Source organism: Anthonomus grandis, chromosome 13, assembly GCF_022605725.1.
Source record: "Anthonomus grandis grandis chromosome 13, icAntGran1.3, whole genome shotgun sequence".
Lineage (NCBI taxonomy): Eukaryota > Metazoa > Arthropoda > Insecta > Coleoptera > Curculionidae > Anthonomus > Anthonomus grandis.
This window is the reverse complement of record NC_065558.1, coordinates 12,228,714-12,248,524: the sequence shown is the minus strand read 5'-3', so window position 1 is coordinate 12,248,524 and position 19,811 is coordinate 12,228,714. Positions and strand designations below refer to the sequence as shown.

Below are 19,811 nucleotides of genomic sequence, written 5' to 3'. Positions count from 1 at the left end.
TAAACTAGGGAAAGATACAAAATAAAAATATGTGTTTTAATTTATTAAAAATATCATGACATATGCTTTCGAAACTATTGAACAACCATAGACCAATCTTTTTTTCTAAATCTTATTTCCTTTGGAAGTATATTTAATACTTAGGCAGGATAAACGAAATATGTCTTAGAGTTGCAGTAAACGAAGCGGTAGGTAGGCACATGAAGTGTGACAAGTTTTCTGGGCCTTGTTTCTATTGAGTGATGGTTGAATTTATTATTTCTAGAGCTTAACCTAATAACATATTTTATATACAATTGCCTTAAGTAAATGCTTAATATTGGGTACATTTTATTTTTCAACTGTATGGTTTTTATTACATTTTTTTCAGTTACAAATAAGGTGCTAACACACTTTTTCATGCCGCTCCTCATGCTATAATACTGTATGTTAGCACTTATTCAGTAAGCTTGATAATTTCTTTTTAATAAAGTTCTTGAAACCATCCTTTCAAGGTATAAAGCTTAAACAATGATCCTGTAATTTTCTTATTGATAAAATTAATGTGCTTTTGCCATGTTATGCACTGATCAGGCCTAAAAATATAGGACTATCTTTTCTTTCAATTAATTGAGTGCACTTCCACAAGTTACTTGACTTACTTTCCTAAGTTCCACTCTAAATCTAAATTGATAGTATTATAGCCGACCTTTCAAAAACTGTTGGATAAACATCAGAGCTGCAAACACTATTTACTAGATGCTTTTATTAAGACAGTGTGATTACTTCTAACAATCTCTAAAGAAATACCATCCTCTCCCACCATAGAGCCATTTTAAGAGAATTAATTATTTTAGTCATTATTAAGTCATTTTCTGTAACGAAGCAAAGAAACATGGAACTTCTACTTATTTTACCTTTAATTTTACATCTGTAACCTTAATTTGGTGTTCCAAATTACCACCTATTGAGCTAAAGAATATATTAAAGTCATCTGTCATAATATGAGGAATTTCTTTACCATTTTCATTTATTACTGATTTGATGTATTTTTTAGGTGGTAGTTGGTTGGCAATCTCTTTCACAGTTTTCCAAAGTTTCACAGTTTTTTAGGATTTTTAAAGTGTTCGGAAAACAATATATTTGCCAATATATTTCTATAATCTTTACATTTATTTGCTAGTGATTTACTGGGTGGATTAATTGGAAGCAACTTTTGGTAATTGAAATTACCAGACCGGTAGTTATCCATGGGTTTTAACATTTGGTTTTAGACCTAATGTTTTACTTTGTTGTACATTTAATTGCAGTTTAGCAGTAAGTCGGCAAACTCATTTGGGTTGGTACAACCTACTACATCTTCCCAGTCTCCATTTCTTAAAAAAGATTTTAGTTTTGCATTAATAGTCAATTGTTTAGTGCACTTTATGGTATGTGGTCGGTTTTTTTTAATAATTATATTTAATTCAAAATTTAACAAAATGCGGTAATGATCTAAAATGCTACTTTATAATATGAGAGCATTTGTATTTTTAATTTTTGTAGCCATTAACGCATAATGTACTAATATACAGGGTGTTCATTAAATATGTCCAAATTGGAAAGGCGATTCTTTAAGTAATTTTAAATTAAGAGACTCAAATTGAACTTAATTAGACTCAAAGTTGAAATAAACATGTGTTCGCAACGACTTTATTTACGAGATACAGGGTGTTAGGCTTAAATAAAAAAATGGGTTTGTTTTTCTTGAATATCTTAAATATCCTTTATCCAATTTGCCGGTCTAATTTATAAATAAGGTGGTGATTTAGTCCTAGTTTAATTACTGTTTAGAAGTCAAGTAGCGTCCTTAGCGGCAGTTAAACAATTTTTTACTAGAAAAATCTACGCCACTCACTTTTATAGGTCTGTTTTCTTTTTAGATAAATTAATTAAAAATACAGCTTTTTTGTCTTTTCAATTTTCTTCTATTCTTGCTTAGTTTTCGGGAAAACTGCTTTTAATTGCATATCTCTAGACCACACCAGAAACAGTCAAAAGTTTATTTTAGAAATTTTGTAATTTTTTTATTAAAAATCATGTAACAGCAACAATAAATTTTATAGGCACTAAATTAAATTGCATCAGATTACATGTTTTACTTTAGTCACGGATGAAATATATAAGTTATATTTGATCCGTGGATTAGTGATTATTTCTTGTTAAAAAAATGAAGTGCATATTTAATTTTTTTCTCAAAAACTAAGCAGATACAAAAAAGCTTTACTTCTGATTAATTTATCCAAAGAGGCAAAATTGGATAAAGGATTTGTAAGATATTCACGAAAAACCATTTTTTTAAAGTTAAATACCCTGTATCTCGTAAACGAAGCCGTCGCGGACACTTGTTTATTTGAACTTTTCGCCTTAAAATGACTTAAAAAAACGCCAGTCAAATTTATTGTACATACTTAACACCCTGTATTTACTAATAATCTTAGAATTCTTATCCAAAAGATTTAAATTTATATCACTCACAAGAGCAGAACTTTTAGCCCAATGATAACACAATTTTTTTATCATTTATTTTATATACAGTATTGTGCATAAATATAGCAACAAGCGATGTTTTCAAAAATATTATTTGCTCCTTTATTTATTCCATATTATTTCTTTACTTTTAAGTACACGCCTCTGTATTATTTATAAATATACCGAGATATCATAAGAATGCCAATGCAGAGTAAGGCACTTCATGTTTGTTTATTTAGACAATGTGCATAAATATAGCAACATTCTTGTTTTTTCAACATTCATTTATTTTATCAGTTAAATATCGATTTACCTGCTGTAAAGTTGTTATTTTTGAATCTCAGAATTAACTTAAAATGGGTCGCTCAAAAACCATCTCTGGTGATGTAAGAAAAATTATTGTGGAGCATTACGAAAATGGTGTTAGGCAGAGTGCTTCACAGGTCAATCGTATTCAGAGTTTGCAAAAAATTTCGCCTTACTGGAACAGCTGCACCGGCGCCCATTCCTGGTAGACCCAGAAAAATAAATTTGAGGATGGATAGGCAGCTGCTACGAGTTTCCAAAGAAAATCCTTTTTTGTCTTCTTCCCAAATTTTGGCAAAATTAAAAGAGGGTGGAGGAGTAAACCTCAGTTCCAGTACCGTAAGGAGAAGATTACTTGATGCCAACTTACCTGCTCATCGCCCCGACAAAAAACCGTTACTCTCAAAGAAGAACGTCAAGGCTCGTTTTCACTTTGCCCAATCTCATGTCCACTGGTCTGTAGCTGATTGGAAGAAAGTCGTATTTAGTGATGAATCTAAATATAATTTATTCAGGACTGATGTACGTCAGACGCCCCAGTGAACAAAGATTAAACAAAAAGTACATTTGCCCCACAGTTAAACATGGAGGGGGAAATATTCTTGTATGGGGATGTTTCTCGGCTCGTGGCATGGGACCCATAGTAAGAATAGTGGGCAAAATGGATCGTTTCATGTACAAAGACATTCTGCAAACACATTTAGTGCCATATATGGATAAAGTCATGCCAGTAACAGCCATATTTCAGCATGACAACGATCCAAAACATGCTTCTCAATTTGTTAAGAGGTGGCTATCCGATGAGAAAATAAATGTAATGATCTTGCCATCTCAATCGCCAGACCTAAACCCTATAGAGAATTTATGGCATTACATTGACACCAAAATCAGGCACCTAACATGCTCTAATACAAATATTCTCTTTGAAATAGTGGAAAAGGCTTGGAAAGGCTTATATTTGCAATCAAGTGATTGCAAATATACGAGTAATCTATTAAAATTAGGGGTTATATCACATACATTGAGGTGAATAGCATTAATATCCCTCGAAAATAAATAAAATTAATAAAAACCATTTCAACAATAATCCAGATGCTTTGGGAATAAATCTCTCTAAATTGCTGAGATATACTTGCTCGCCACACTTAATAAAACACCCTGTATAATACATCATTTTGAAAATTAAAACTCATTTCGTATTATTTATTTATTATCTGCCAAAACAACTATTGTATTGACAATAAAGGTATAAAAGTGCCTTTGCAAAAGCTAACAGTAATAACATGGCCAAAATATTAAATATAAAGAGTAATAATTTACTTAACTAAATGCAGAATAGACAAAAATAAATTTCGTTTATCAATTCAGCTTGCTTTCGGCAAACTTCTTTGCCAAATCTAACACGTCATCGACCGGCAAAGAATTCGAGCCACTGGCTTGGGCGGAATCGGGTTTTCCACCCCCTTTTCCTCCGATCTTCTGCGCTACTGACTGTACCCACTCATTAGCTTTAAGGCCTTTTTCTATGCTTTCTTTTGGTACCGAAGAAAGGCAGAAAATCTTGTTTGCGTCCGAATCTACCGAGACGAAAAGTGCAGCGGTTGAAGGTGAAAGCGATCTAACCTAAATATAAATATATGCTTAGGTAGGTATTAAATTTAGCTGTAAGCAACTTACTTGTTTCAACGCGCTATCTAAGGCCTTGGTGTTGCTAAAAGCCTTCAGTTCTTTAACCAGTATGGGTAAATTTTGATGCTCTTTAACGAACTCTTTTATCTCATCGACGACTTTGTTGGCAATGGCAGCTTTTACGGCTCTATCTTTGTCGTCCAAGGTCTTTTTTAAGGTTTTAAGGGTGTTTCTGATTTCCTCTTTCTTCCAGTAAGGGATCACTGCTTGGGATACTTCGTCTGTTAATTCAACGATTTTTTTCACATGTTCCTTAGATTTGGCTCCGTCTTTATCAGAGTCGATTAGGGATTTGATTTCGTTTAGTCTGTCAAAAAAACAAGTTTTGCATTTAAAAAAAATCATTACTTGCAAAGAGCATTTGAATCAATTGACTAGAACATTTTAATGATTAAAAATGTGTTGAATTGACTGTAGATAACCTGAATAATTTATAGTATTTTAGTTTGCATTTGTCAGTTTTTTTTATTGAATCACACTTTAAATAGGCCCTTATTTCGCTGTTTATTTACAATGTATCTTGTAAATATTGTTATTATTTTTAATTGTAAAAAGAATTAAGATTTAAATCCAAAATTGACTATAAATAAAGAGCCAAAACTCATAAAATCGGTACGAAAAATTATGCTATCCTCATTTTCACTGTGATTGTTTCTTGGTTGGTTTCTTTTATCAAAAAAAAATATTAAAAAGTTTTTTATACCAAACTTGCTGTTAAATGAAGCCTTTTATTATTAGGCTTTGGTTTAAGATTATGTTAGATTTGGCGGACTCCAGGGCCCCAATTCTGGAAAACCGGGGAGTAGAACGGCTAATAGAAAGGGGGCGTGGCTCTATTAAAAATACAAAATCCGTATTCTTGAACTTCGCTCTACTGAAAATCGATAGAAAGGTTGCTCCCTGGAGATCAACATTTCCTCTACTGGTTTTTTTGCGGAGAACGATTTAGGTATCGCGTGGTAACACAAGCCCACTAATTTCACATTGTATTTCATGTGTCATTTTGGTAAATTTTGTTTTGTTTTTATTATTTTATGAGGTGGTGGTGTTTATGAAGGTATACTGTTTATTTTGTCTTTGATTGCGGTTATTTGAAGTAGTTCTTTTTTATCGTATTTCTGCTTTTTTAATTTGCTACCAAGATGAACTTAAACGCAATCTTTGTGCGGATATTGTTGAGCAAAGATACTAATGAATATTGGAGAATTATGCTTATGACTGATTTGTTGTATAAATGGGCATATATGGCACACTGCATGTTTCATTTTTATGGTTGTGAGCTTATGATTATAACTTACAACTAAACAAACGTTGTATGAACCGAACATTACAGTTAAGTCTAAAGATAGTTAACCCTTATAGTTCTACATTATTATCTACTCATGGATGCACTGGGCTTAATCTACCAAAATCAAATCAAATTCAGTTTTTATATTAACTATAGTACCTAGCATTGTTGATTATTTGTTATTTTGATATATTTGATATGACATTTTTGTCTTAAGTTATTATCTTTCTCCACTGCTTTCACTCCTTACATGGACCATCTGTAATTGCATTGAGAATATTGGTTAATTCCATTCAATGCTGTTGCATCTTTTGTTTAGTATAGGTTTGAGTAAATGTATCAGTAAACATTTCCTTGCGTGTAGATAAAAACTTCACCATAATTTTTTTTGTTTATTCATAATTGGGTTGCTTTTTTGCCCACTTTTATCCATACTTAAGTTGAAGAAAAAGAAATAATACCAAACTAAATAAACACCCGTAAACGAAAACACTAAACAAACTAAAAAAACTGGCAGCCCATAAAATTATCCCCACTACTAAAAACAACAAGCACCCCCACAACCTTAAATGTCAAAAATACCCTTCCATAATTGGTTGGAATATTTGGCAACGCGGCTACGCTTTCCCTTGAAACTTGCTCTCTCCTTTTCTGTCGAGAATACACACTTTACGATGTGACGCGAGGGAGTAGAGCTGAGTTAGGGATCGATCGCCAGGGATGCTCTATTTGTCGTTCTATTCTATCGCCGTTAAAAATTGGGCCCCAGAGAACTTGTTAGCTCCTTTACTTTTTACCATTTTTGTTAACGACATACAAAAGGAATGCTTGTTTTGCATACGACACCTTTTTACCCTGTAGAGCAAGGTCTTGGCAAATAATAACGACCTAAATTGAAAAGGATGTTTTACTAAAAAACCTGGTTTCAGTGCAATAGATTAGCCTTTAATATACAGAAAACCAATTACATGTCTTTTTCATCATCCAGAAAATGTTTTGCAAAGCTTGGAATTATGTAGATTGAAAATAATGAAATACCAGAACCAACATCTCTTAAATACCTTGGTATCAAAATTAATAATTTATTTAGACGGAACCTATGTACTTGTCAAAGAAGTAGGTCAAAAGTTACAGGGACTTATTTCAAAATTTGTGTACCTTCGAGAATTTTTAACTACCGAACAAGTAAAGTACAAAGTCATGTAACTTGCATTTACAAAAATATAATAAAGACAAGAAACAGGTAAAAATGAACCGAAATTTCTCTCTAGACAAAAGGCATATAACCCGTAAAACATGACTCGAGATTGTATAACATATATAATAATAATATATAAATGTAAATGTAAAAACTGGATATTTTTAAAAGCAGAGAAGTTGTAAATGTTTTAATTAACCTTAAATGCACCCAATAAATACTTTTGTATCCAAACTGTTTTATAAAATGTTAATTTGCACAATATCTAGAATTCTGTAATCGACTTTATAACCCGGCTGTGACATATACCCGATTATGTAAGATAATAAATCACACATAGGGTGCTTCAGTGATATTTCTTAACGTTTATTTTTTATTTATTATATTGGTTGGTATATATTTAATAAACGTTATTATAATGATTTACATATTAATAATGATTAGTTAGGAACTTCCACACAACCAATATTTAAAGATGGATTGAAGAGAGTAATAAACAATTTTTAATGTTTACAATTTGTCTTAGTTGTAGAAATTAATAAATTAATTTCCGTGTTTTTTATACTTCCAGCATATATCCCCATTCCTCATGCAAGGACTGATCTATGATTATACGTTAATATTTTATACTCTTTTGGATATACAATTCTTTGACAATTGACAAATTTTTTTCAAAAGTAACATTGACTTACTATATATTAATCTTAAATGATTACTAACTAAATAAAATGTATTTATATTTTAATTTATTTAATTAAGATCGCACAAATTATTTAGGAATCTTATTTATTTAGGTTTATCCCTCACCTGTTTTCTAACACTTCGTTTCTCTTCAAAGCTTTGGTGGCCTCTGGCCCAGTTAATGCCACGATTCTCCTAATTCCTTTGGCAATGGCTTCTTCGCTGCTTATCACAAAATCACCAATGTGACCTATGATAATCAAAATGATTAGAAACTAATTAAAAAATAAAAAGTTCAGTAATATTATACCTGCATATTTGACGTGAGTTCCACCACAGAATTCTATAGAAGTTCCATCGCCTGCTGGGCTGAAGGGGTCTTTTTCCAGATCTTCCACTGGAATGCCTATAAGATAAGGTTATTTATGAATCTAATTTAATATACAGTGGTCGTGAGTCAACAATGTTGTAAGAAAAAATTTTTTTTAGATAAATCTTATACCTCTCTAGATAATATCTTTTAGGGTTGTAATTTTCAGCAAAATGTCAATATGCGATTTGTTTTTGGGAAACTCATAAGCCTACTTACTTTCTTCCGTGTTTGTTCTTCCAAAGCGGTGCAATAAAATATTTATATCTGCTTAATTATAGGAGAATTAACCTGATTTCATCACGTTGCAAATATTGAATCTCTCATCAAGTTTATAGTTAAAACTGCTTGTTTAATGCATACGAAATAATTCACTTACATTTGCGTAATATAATAATGCCTATACCCACATGCTCTTTCTACCCAAAATTCCATTTTCCACAGACTCTAAAACAGTGAATATCACTGGTACCAGAGCCTAGGTTTTACAGAATTTAAATTAATAGGATAAAATTAAAATTAAATTACAAACCAAAATTAAACAGTTTTCTATAACTTATAGTTAATTTAAATTTATGACAAAGGTTGTTTTATTTTTCTTGCTTCCACGACTGGCTTGGTAAACTATTGTAATTCTTAATCCTGCCAAATAAAGGTGATGTTTGTCCTTATCATGTTCTTAAGTATTTATTTCGAAAATCAATAGTACTTTTTACATTTTACGAATGATAGTTTTTAACTTGATTTAAGCTTAGGTTTGTTTTTAGTTTTTTTGTGACTAAAGCGTAAATAAACTTAATTTCTTCAAAGGTCCTGATATTTTTTCAGTCGGACCCATAGTTTTGTTATTTTATACACATCGTCAGCTGGAGTAGTTTAGTTTAAAAAATGGTTTTTATTGCTTTATTTTGTGTTCTTTGCAGTTTATTTAGTTGAATTGGGAAAGATTTCTCTAGCAGGGAATTAAGCATCTTATATAAAGTAATATAAAACTATTATAAAGTAGAAGTCTTGATTGATTATTTAAACCATCAACCATAGGAATCTTTTTAATAATGGAATTTGCATGTTCATTGCTGTAATATCTTATAAATAATATTTAGGAAAAAGCAAAAGAAATTGTTAATTGAAACGGGTTGTTACAGTCTTGAGGAATATTTTGTTAGACAAGTTTTAAATCTGTCTTTTTATTAAATTCATATACCTAGCAACTTTTGTATTTAGAACTTTAAGGTTTCGCCCTTTTTATATGGTTGTGCCATTTTTGTGGTCAACAAAGTTTCGCTTACAGAGCTGTCAAATTTTCTTTTGGATCCGATATACAGCGGAAAATATGAAATTTAAAACTAAAAATGTAGTGAAAATTATAGATGAAGAAGTTTTAAGTTTTCTACTTAATAAAATAAAACTCAGGCATTTTTTCACTTGTATACAAATGAAAAATAGATAGCCTGTAAACGTATTGACCACAAATATGCGCAAACTTTTCTCTAATTTAACTGAGGGCGTATTTCTTGTTCGCGATTCGAGAAACCCTTAAAATGTGTATCCTGTATATTTATAAATAAAATATTAAAAAATTATGTTCTTCACAAATAGCAAAGTAAAATTATGTGCTATTGTAAATAAACCAAAAATTTATGTTGTAACTGGAATGAAATCTTAATTTAAATGTCTATTTCATATAAGATTCTTACCAACTGAAACGATTCTAACTGGATCCGGGTAAGTCTCCTCGAACACGGCTCTTAATCCCCTAACAGTTTTTGCTGTTGCCAAATCAGCCTCTTTAGCATAAACCTTATCGTTTTTAGCAATAAGATCTTTCGAAGATTGCTCGGTAGCTTTTACTTGATCCGCTGTCATTGCTCCCTTATTGGTAAAATCAAACCTGAAAAATAATAAAAACCGTTTAAAAGGTCATAGCGAAGTATCGAATAATTCTTGTACCTTAGCCTATCTGGTGCGACCAAAGACCCTCTTTGATCCGCCTCTGTACCCAAAACTTTTCTCAAAGCGAAATTCAAAATATGCGTTCCTGTATGGTTGCTCATGATAAGCCTTCTCCTCTCAGCGTCAATTAGTAGGTTTACTTTGTCGCCCTTTTTCAGGGTGCCTTCGATGTTGCCGATATGGATAATGTAACCGCCACGGACTTGCACGTTTTTAACGGAGAATTCTACACTTTCATCGTTTGATTTAACCAAGAAACCTGAAATTCAGAAACCTCTAGAAATATTTTTTAACTTACTATAAATACATAGATAATTTATTTATGAGAGAAGTATGTATATGCAAAAATAATTAAAATATTAAAGATATTTCTATAAGTGATGGCGTACAGTGTTCCTTGAAATAAACATTCAAAATTGTTCTCAGAGCACTGATTTGAAGTAAAAACTAACTTACCCCACAGAACCACAGAATAACTCAATAAGAAATGTGCAAATGAAAAAATGCACAATATGCGCTTAAAAGACTATTTACATTTATATTATGTAAATCTTTTTTGAGTTTTCTCAAGAGAAAAATACTTTTTATAACATTATTTTTTACACAAACAGCCTATATATGAAAATATAAGATAAGCTTTATGGATTCGAGGATTAATTGATACGCTAAACTTTATCCCATTAAAACTAATTTTAAAAACACTATATTAACCATAAAATATAAAAATTCTATATTAGTGCCCACTTTGGTGACCTGACTACCAAGCCTTAAACGACAAGGTCAAATTCTAATTTATCAAAAACAACAACACACTGTGGAAAGTGTGAAAACAAGATAACAAAATCTTAAGGTTCCATTTATTGTGAAAATTGCAAAAAAGTGGATTCATTTTGCCTGTGCTGGTGTTGATAATATTGAGGCTAAGGTTTTTAAAAAATTGAATAGAAATGGATCTGTGGGGGAGCTAAGAAAAAAACAGAGCGGGAAATTAGGAGACAACACAGAACCCGCAGCCACAAGTTCTCATGTAATGAATACGCAACAAAATTATGACAGTGAGGACAAAATTATGGATGCGATTTCAAACTCACAAATGAAATTAGAGACCTCAAAAATAGCTTAAATTTCTATGCTAAACAGTATGAGAAACAATAAGCTGTAAGTGAGTCCTTTGGTGAAGAAATAAAGAAACTTAATGGGGTTATTATGGGTATTTGTAATACAGTAGATGAGCAAAATTAGAGCCCAGAATGTTGTCAAATGCATCGAACCTAATATTAAATCTACTGACTATAGTATTCAAGTGCTTAATAAAAATAAGGAAGACTCAAAACAATATTAGAAAAATAGTTTTTCTGAACACTTTAAAAAATCTAAAAAATTTGGGAAAATTGTGAAAGATATTACCAATCAACTCTCAGCTAGAAAATACATCAAATCACTAATAAATGAAAATGGTGAAGAAATTTCTGAGCCTCTTATACATTCATACATTCTTTAGCTCAATAGGTAGCAAATGGCAAGGTTTTAGAAATCAAATTAAAACATAAAATAATAAGTCAAAGTTCCATGTTTCTTTGCCCCCTTACAGACAATTAAAATAATTAGTTTTCTTAAAAATTGCACTATCGGGGGAGAGGTTGGTATTTCTTCAGATTGTTAAATGTAATCACACTTTCTTAATAACACCGTTGAAGCATCTAGTAAATAGTGTTTTCAGCTCTGGTGTTTACCCAACAGTTTTTAAAAGATTGACTATAATATCCATATATCAGGATATCAGACGAAAAGAAAGAAAAATCGAGTGATTGCACTAACAAATACTCTTAATAGTATTCTAGAGACCTGTATTAAGTTAAGATTATCTTCTTTTCCGGAAAAAGAAAAACTTCTTTCTAACTATCAATTTGTATTAAGCAGTGAGGATGCCATTGTTGAAGTAACTCATTTCCTAACAGAAAGTTTTAACGAAGGGTACCAACCATTGGCAGTATTGGTGGATTTGGGTATTAGAGGTACTTTATTAAAAGTTTTTGAGGCATATCTTACGAATCGTATGCAAATAATAAAAATTGACTATACATTTAGCCAACCACAGAAAGTGGAGTGTGGTGTTCCTCAAGGTACAGTACTTGATCCAATTTTTATAAATGTTAACTCGATTACAAATCTAACAACAAACAGTGACTCAAAGATTATTTGCTTTGCTAATGATACTGCAGTTTTAGTCAGGAATCGGATCTAGACTGGAGCGTTGGACGGTTGTGAGGAGGCAATGGCAAAAATTAAACATTGGCTTGACTCTAATCTTTTGACACTTAATACAAGTAAGAATAACTTTCTTACTGTTGGATGGTCTTCTAGGTACCTGCCATGTCAACCCATACATATGATTGTAAAAGAGATAACTTAAGTAAGTACACTCAGTCAATTAATTGAAAGAAAAAATAATACCAAGTCTTTTGTTATATTTTTTGATCAATGCATGACTTGGCAACAGCACATTAATTTTATCAATAAGAAAATAAGAGGATTCATTGTTTAAGTTTTATGACTTGAGAAATGTTGTTTCAAGTACTTTATTATATGAAATTACATGAAAATTAAGATTGATCTATGGTTTTTCGGTAATTTCGAATGCACCTTTAATGGTATATCCTGCTTCAATAGTGTCATATTTTAATTTTATATCCTCACTAATTTATTATTACTGTACACATCTGCTTGTTTGTTTATTAATTAATTAATTATTAAATCATCTTAATTTTTCCATAGTGCTTACTTTAACAAGGTGCAAACACAGGCAGCTCTGTCCATTGTGCCCCAGAACTATGGATACTAGTAATTGTTGTTTCTTTTTTGTTGTTATATATTTTTTTGTCTTTAATGTTCTCAGAAGCATGGATGATTGATTGATTCAAAATTCAATTCAATTCTATTTCTGTTAAAAAATAATTTTATTTGATATTCCATTATTTTTTTCCAATACTTTTGAAAACAGAGGCAAAATTGAAATGGATCGAAAATGGCTAAATTCAGTCGGATTAGCTACCTTGGGTAAAGGAAACACATTTGCAAACTTCCAAGTCTTGGGAAAATATGATTTGCTCAAACAGCAGTTCATAATATGGGTCAAGAATGGAATAACAAAAGGACAGCAAAGTAAAATTAATGTTATATTCAGATCATCCATTCCAAAAGCTTTTGATTTAATGTTTAGTATTATATTAGAAACCTGGTCTTCTGTTACATTGTTAAACGAAAATTGATCATAAATTAATTTATTATTACGATAAAACTGAATTGTTTCTTGTTTTGGTATAGAAGCATACTTAGAGAGTTGAGTAAAGTAAGCATTAAGTCCGTTTGGTTTTTCAAAGTGTGGTTTTTCATTTGATTGGTTTTGGAACCTAGCATATTTAATTTTTTTAACTCACTCCATTGTTCTTTAGCATTACTATTTTGAAACTTCCTATTTATATGGAGGCATTAACGAGTTGAAGGAGCTAATAATGCTCGTTAAAATTATTACAACTACTTATTATGGTTGGCATTGTCAAAAATAAAGATACTTTACTTCTTAGAATTAAGATTTCTTGACAAACCTTGTATACGACTAATAAAATTTGATGTTTGGTTGGAGCATGCAGAACTTTTCATAACTAATAACTTTTTTTAATGAAACTAAAAAGTAAACTCAATTTTGTTTTAGAAACAAAATTGAGTTAAATGAGGTTAGTAAGTTCCCCAATAGAGGAAGAAGCATTCAAAAATTAATATTAAAATTACGTAACCACAATAATGTTTCATGTTTTCAATTCCACAATGTATTTGCAAAGTATATTAAAATCTACACCACTGGAAGCATTCCAAAATCCGTTCCTAACCAGAGTGACTTTATGTTTGTGCTCTATTTCACAAAAGCAAGTAACAATTAAGTAATTGATTATTTTAATCTTATCTAGCTGTTTAAAAATAAGCCAAGCATATGACATCAGATATTAATAAAGAAAATGTCAAACTCATTACCTGTATCATAAATTTGTCCCCCTTGCTCTGCATAAAAGTTAGTTTTATCAAGTAGTACACCACATTCTTGACCACTTGACACTTCATCTACAAACTGCTTGTTATACCTACAAAGAAAAAAACAAAAAAATTATAACTTGTTGGACTGAAAAAGTAAAAGCAATTGGGATTTCTTGGGAGGATTATATTGATGCAATGTTACGAAAAAATCCGGTGTACTTGCCTCAATCCTATCACAGTGGCTTCACAGGCGCCAAACTTGTAAACATCATCAAGTTTCTCACTGGCTTCATAATTATATTTGGGGGAATCATCTGTCGGCGGCACGCCCAAATTTTGTAGTTCAGTGATGGCATGAATGTCCAAGTTAATAGTATCGGCTACACCAGCCCCTTTACCCTAAAAATGTTTTTTGTTATCAATTTTAATACAATAAATAACGTTTACAGCATTTTTTTGACTGGAAATTTGAAAAAATCCAGTCCAACAAAAGCTGCTAGACTTTACTATTGTGTTGATGTAAAACATGATCTATTATAATTCTTTCTCATTTACCTGAGAAATTAGTTGTGCCTGTTTTTTAGCCTCCTCATAAGCTTCCATGTTAACTTTAAGACCTTTTTCTTCAGACATCAGTGAGGTTAAATCAACAGGGAAACCATAGGTATCATATAACCTCCAAGCTACGTCCCCGGGCACTTCTTTCGACTCTCCCAACTTTATAATAGTCCTGTTCAGTAAATTCCGTCCTCTGCTCAATGTTTTTAAGAACTGCGTCTCTTCTTCATTAATCGTATCGATTATATATTGGGGATCTTTTCTAACTTCTGGGAAAGTATCACCAAGGATGTCAACTACTGTATTCACAAGAGTAGCGAAAACTCCTGGTTTCGCATTGAGTTTTTCTGTGGCATATCTCACAGCTCTTCTAAGAATTCTCCTTAATACATACCTAAGTGAATTTTCAATAAATTAAAAGAAGTTACATTTTTACATGGATTTAAATTTTACCCTCTGCCAGTGTTGTCAGGATTTCCTCCATCAGCCAAAGCAATGGTTAATGTTCTGGCATGATCTGCCAAGACCCTATAAGCCATGTCAATGCCATCAGTATCTGCTTCTCCCACTCTTCCTAAAATGAAATAATAAATATTTAACTCTGTGATTTCTAGTATATGATATTTTTTACCTTGATATGCAGGTGCGCCTGTACCTTTCTGGATAGCCTCAAAAATTGGGGTGAAAAGATCAGTGTCATAGTTGGACCTAAAATTCAATATTAAAGTTTCTGTTTTAATAATTGTAATAAGTTTTACCGTTTATCTTGAATAACTGACACCAATCTTTCTAATCCCAAACCACAATCAATGTGTTTTTTGGGCAATGCCTTTAAAGTACCGTCTTGTTCCCTATTATATTGTATAAACACAAGGTTCCATATTTCGAGTACATCTGGATCGTCCTAAATATGAAATTATACCCCAAATAAAATTATTTTAAATGATTGATTTAGGAAATATGAAGTTTTACCTTACCTGATTAACTAGTTCTGGAACATCTCTACCTCCTATTCTGTCAAAATGTAACTCAGAACAGGGACCACAAGGTCCAGTTTCACCCATTTCCCAGAAATTATCTTTCATTGATCCAGGAATAACATGAGATGGAGGCAAACCAAGGTTAAGCCAGATCTAAGGATAGTAAAACTTACATTTTAAGATTAGTTTTTTTTTTTTAAATTTTTTATGTGTTTCTTGTGTTTACAAGTAAATGTTTATAAACCCAGATTACTGGCATGTTTAAATTGTCATAAATTAAAAATAGTTTTCTTAAATAAGCTAATCCTTAAACAACCTTTAATCAAGACTGCTAAATTTTATGATTTATCCTAAATTTACCTCTTTGCACTCGTTATCAGGTTCCAGCCCTGCTTTCTCATCTCCTCCAAAATAAGTGACGTAAATTCGTTCACCAGGCAATTTAAGCTTGTCAGTTAAAAATTCCCATGCCCAAGCACAAATTTCTTTCTTAAAATAATCTCCAAATGACCAATTACCCATCATTTCAAAAAATGTGTGATGGTAAACATCTTTTCCAACATCATCTAGGTCATTGTGTTTGCCTCCGGCTCTGATACATTTCTGCGTGTTTACTGCTCTAACTAGTTTAGCTAAATCGCTATTAGGATCGGCAGTGCCCAAGAAAATGGGCTTATACTGGTTCATACCAGCATTTGCAAACAATAATGTGGGGTCATCTAAAGGTATTACTGATGAGGAATGGTAATAAGTATGATTCTTTTCTTTGAAAAAGTCTATGTAGGCATTTCGGACTTCTCTTGCTGACATGTTAGTGTTCATCTTGTCTAGAAAAAAATGGTTCAAAAATGTTATATCGTGTATCATGTAATTGTCTGAAACACAAATTAGCTCACAATGTAGTATATGTTGCAATCAAATTTTAACAGGTAAAAATACATGCTTGTTTTAAAAGATGTTACATTACGCATTACAAATGCCTTCAAAATTTACCTAGCATATATCTATGAAAAACTTTAAGACAACATTATAATATGGTTCAATCAAATAAATAATTCTGAGAAATTTTGTACATTATCCATTTTCTGTTGATTACTTTGGTAATATTTACAATTTTATCTTTAATGCATGCTATATGAAAACAAAATAGTTTAAGATAATTATTTACTAAATTAATTATCCTGGAATTTGATTACAAATTAGATACAATATACAAATAGTTTCAAAGTTCTTTATGAGATCGTAACCTATATATTCGTTGCCTGTTGGATGGAGCCTCATTATATAATTTTTATGTATGTTTAAACTGTGAAAACATATAACACTGATAATACTCATTATATACTATATAATAAACTACACAATTACTATAATAATAATAGCAAATAAATCTGATAAATATCACTCTAGGAACTTAGTCTAAGTGTTCTTTTAAATAGTAATCATTTTTGCAAAGCAATACAAATCATAATATAAATAATATAAATCAGCTGTAACCATTACTGTAGCTTACTAAGGGAGTATTTTGGTAATAATGTGTCCTGCAGTATGGTACACAAAAAAGTTTATGATTTATAAGTTGGCAGGCAGGTACATTAACTGTAATTTTGAAGTATTTATGGAGTATGGGAGAAATTAATAGTTTTGTATAAACTTATTATGAAATAAATATAATATATAAAATCATTTAATAAATAGAATATTAAATGAGTTTTAAAGCAGACAAATCTTAAAATATTAGTTTTAATCTTCTCTAGACTGTCAATATTAATTTTATATCCAGAGTTCCATATCACTGAAGAAAATTATGGCTTACTAAAAACAAGCATAATAAAATATTACTTCAGATACTTCTTAACAATACCCAGGATTCTATTACAATCACTGATTAATTAGTCAATGTGGAGATGAACTATCTTTTTTTTTGGAGTGCCAACATTTCTGATATAAGATACTTTTTTTCAAAAAATCATTTCTTAACTTTTAGCCATAGTTATATAAGTGGATCTCTGATAAAATGATAAACAGAGCATTTATCTACAAGGATATTTACCATGAATAACGCTTTTTATGAAGTTTATTTACAGTAGATAGATTTAATAAAGAACTATTTTTTAGAGTAGCAACTATGTGTGAAAATTGAAGATAAGCTAGTGGGTTAAAAAAAATTCAATGTATGACTTCTGTTTTCACTGTATATTAATGATTTGCTAAATATAGAAACATCAAGCAAACTTTTATCATATGCTAATGATATGGCTCTTCTCCAGAAAGAATTGATAGAATATTCAAAGATATATAGAACTATACCTAAAAGTCAATTTGTAAAGGTTTGGGTGCTACCATTGATATTAAATGAGATTAGTATATAGAAAACGCAACTATTAAACTCTATAAACTAGTCTACAAATTCTACTAGATTTGAAATTATGTGCCTATTAATGTTCTGAAACTACTGTATATTTCTCTTGTGAAATCTGTTATGAAGTATGGTATATCTATATGGGAAGGAGCATATAACACTACACTAAATATTCTCAATGTTATGCAAATACATATCCTTAACATTATTTATAATTTATTATTATTTTATTATTTACAAAAAACACTAGACCAATCTTTTGTTTCAAAAAGCTTAGGTATTGAATCTACACTAATATATTAGGATTTTCTTTTTTTGTAAATTTAAAGAAATTAATAGCTATCTTAATCTGTAGGTAGGTATGGGTTCAGAAGTTAATTCAAGGTATAATAGCTTATAAAATTTAATAAAATATTTTTCTACAATACATGAACCCAATGAATTAATGAATTAACCTCATGAATAAATTTTCCATTAAGAAATTTAAAAATAAAAAAAAAAATTGCAGATGTTCGATAATAAGTGGTATAAAAGTTCTCTCAAGCAAAAAAATATTTATATAAAAAACAGCAAGCCTATTTTTGGGTTTTTTACATATTTAGTTGAATAATCTATTAATTTGTTAACTGAGTATATCTGTAGTTTTTAGCACAAGTAAATATTTTTTATTGATTAGGGTACCTTAGGTTGTTTGTTGAGTTTATATAAAATTTTTTATGATTGACTTGTGTATTGTGATTACATATTGTTTTTGTTTTGTACTTATGCTAGAGAGTGCATACATAAGTTCATAAATGTCCTACAGTTAAATGGACATAATATATGTTGTACACACACAGATGTTATACATCTAGGTGTAGAACTACAGTCAAATATTGTAAAACTATATTTATTTTTTTATAATCTATTTGATTTAAGGGTTTTATAAGTTTTTTATTTATTTAAAATTTATTGTAATAAATAACTAAATATTATAATAATATAATTTTATATAAATTGTCACTATTTAAAAAAATAAATACACTTAATAGTATTTACTAATATCAATAAGTACATGTAAATTGAATTATTGAAAAGAAGAAAAATCTTATGATATTATTTGATAATTAATTATTATTTGTTGTTAAAATCTTACGATACTTCAGGGGTCAATAGATAAAACTCTTAAATAGTTTACTTGAAGTCTCAGAACAAAATCTGTTAACCTCCAAGTAAATTATATAATGCATTTAAGTATTATTAAACTGAAATATTGTTAAAAATCTAATGATTCTTTCCAATACATAAAAATATCTTTCTTCTTCCCCTGGATAACTGTGAATAAGATGGAATTTTCTAACTTTTTAATTAAACACTGACAATATTTATAACACTTTATAATTAAAGTTTACATATTTTTAATACAAATTAAAATACAAATGTATTTTAATATGGCATAGTTTAATAGTATAAATAATTATATTGTGTATGTATAAAGTGCCAGACTTAGTGTTCGAGTGGCAAATATTAAAAAGTTTTATTTAAGCCCAAAAATAGTATTATATAAAATTATGCAAACTGGGGCCCCATATGGTAAATTATATGGGTGCATGATGCAATATTGCAAGAAAGGTGCAACAATATAAGAAAAACTGAAATAACAGTATGAGATGTTGCATAATTAAAAAAGGGTTAACATATAACTTACCACTTATATATTAAAATATGTGAAAAAAAGTGGAAAATGCCAAATTAACTATACCAGAGCAAAACACAATAAAAAAAGAAAGGGTGCACCGATTTTATTTTTGAGGTTAAGTCGAGCCGAATTCGAGCTTTGAGCAACGTCAAAAGGTCAATTCTTCATGAAAGTTAGACCAGTTTATCGACGTTCTTATGTTAGTTGTGAAAGTTCCGCTTGTTTCCTT

At 30.3% G+C, this 19,811-nt stretch overlaps 1 protein-coding gene across 1 annotated transcript; it reads right to left on the bottom strand.

Moving 5' to 3' along the window:
* Positions 1-3,988: 3,988 nt before the first annotated feature.
* On the bottom strand, positions 3,989-19,743 carry LOC126743859 (alanine--tRNA ligase, cytoplasmic). Its single transcript, XM_050451097.1, has 15 exons — positions 19,592-19,743; positions 15,903-16,369; positions 15,540-15,695; positions 15,321-15,466; positions 15,194-15,270; positions 15,016-15,136; positions 14,560-14,956; positions 14,228-14,403; positions 14,005-14,111; positions 9,973-10,234; positions 9,720-9,913; positions 7,963-8,058; positions 7,779-7,902; positions 4,474-4,792; positions 3,989-4,419 (listed from the first exon to the last, which is right to left on the bottom strand). Exons 2-15 carry the CDS (start codon positions 16,362-16,364, stop codon positions 4,156-4,158), a joined length of 2,901 nt encoding a protein of 966 aa, XP_050307054.1. The 5' UTR covers positions 16,365-16,369; positions 19,592-19,743; the 3' UTR covers positions 3,989-4,155.
* Positions 19,744-19,811: the final 68 nt, after the last annotated feature.

What these genes read in the sequence shown, in the direction of transcription:
- LOC126743859 (XM_050451097.1), bottom strand. Translation starts at nt 16,364, where the DNA reads ATGAACACTAACATGTCAGCAAGAGAAGTCCGAAATGCCTACATAGAC. An exon ending in AGGCACAACTAATTTCTCAG is followed by an intron (nt 14,404 to 14,559) that starts GTAAATGAGAAA and finishes AAACATTTTTAG; the next exon opens with GGTAAAGGGGCTGGTGTAGC. An exon ending in GGGACAAATTTATGATACAG is followed by an intron (nt 10,235 to 14,004) that starts GTAATGAGTTTG and finishes TCTGAATTTCAG; the next exon opens with GTTTCTTGGTTAAATCAAAC.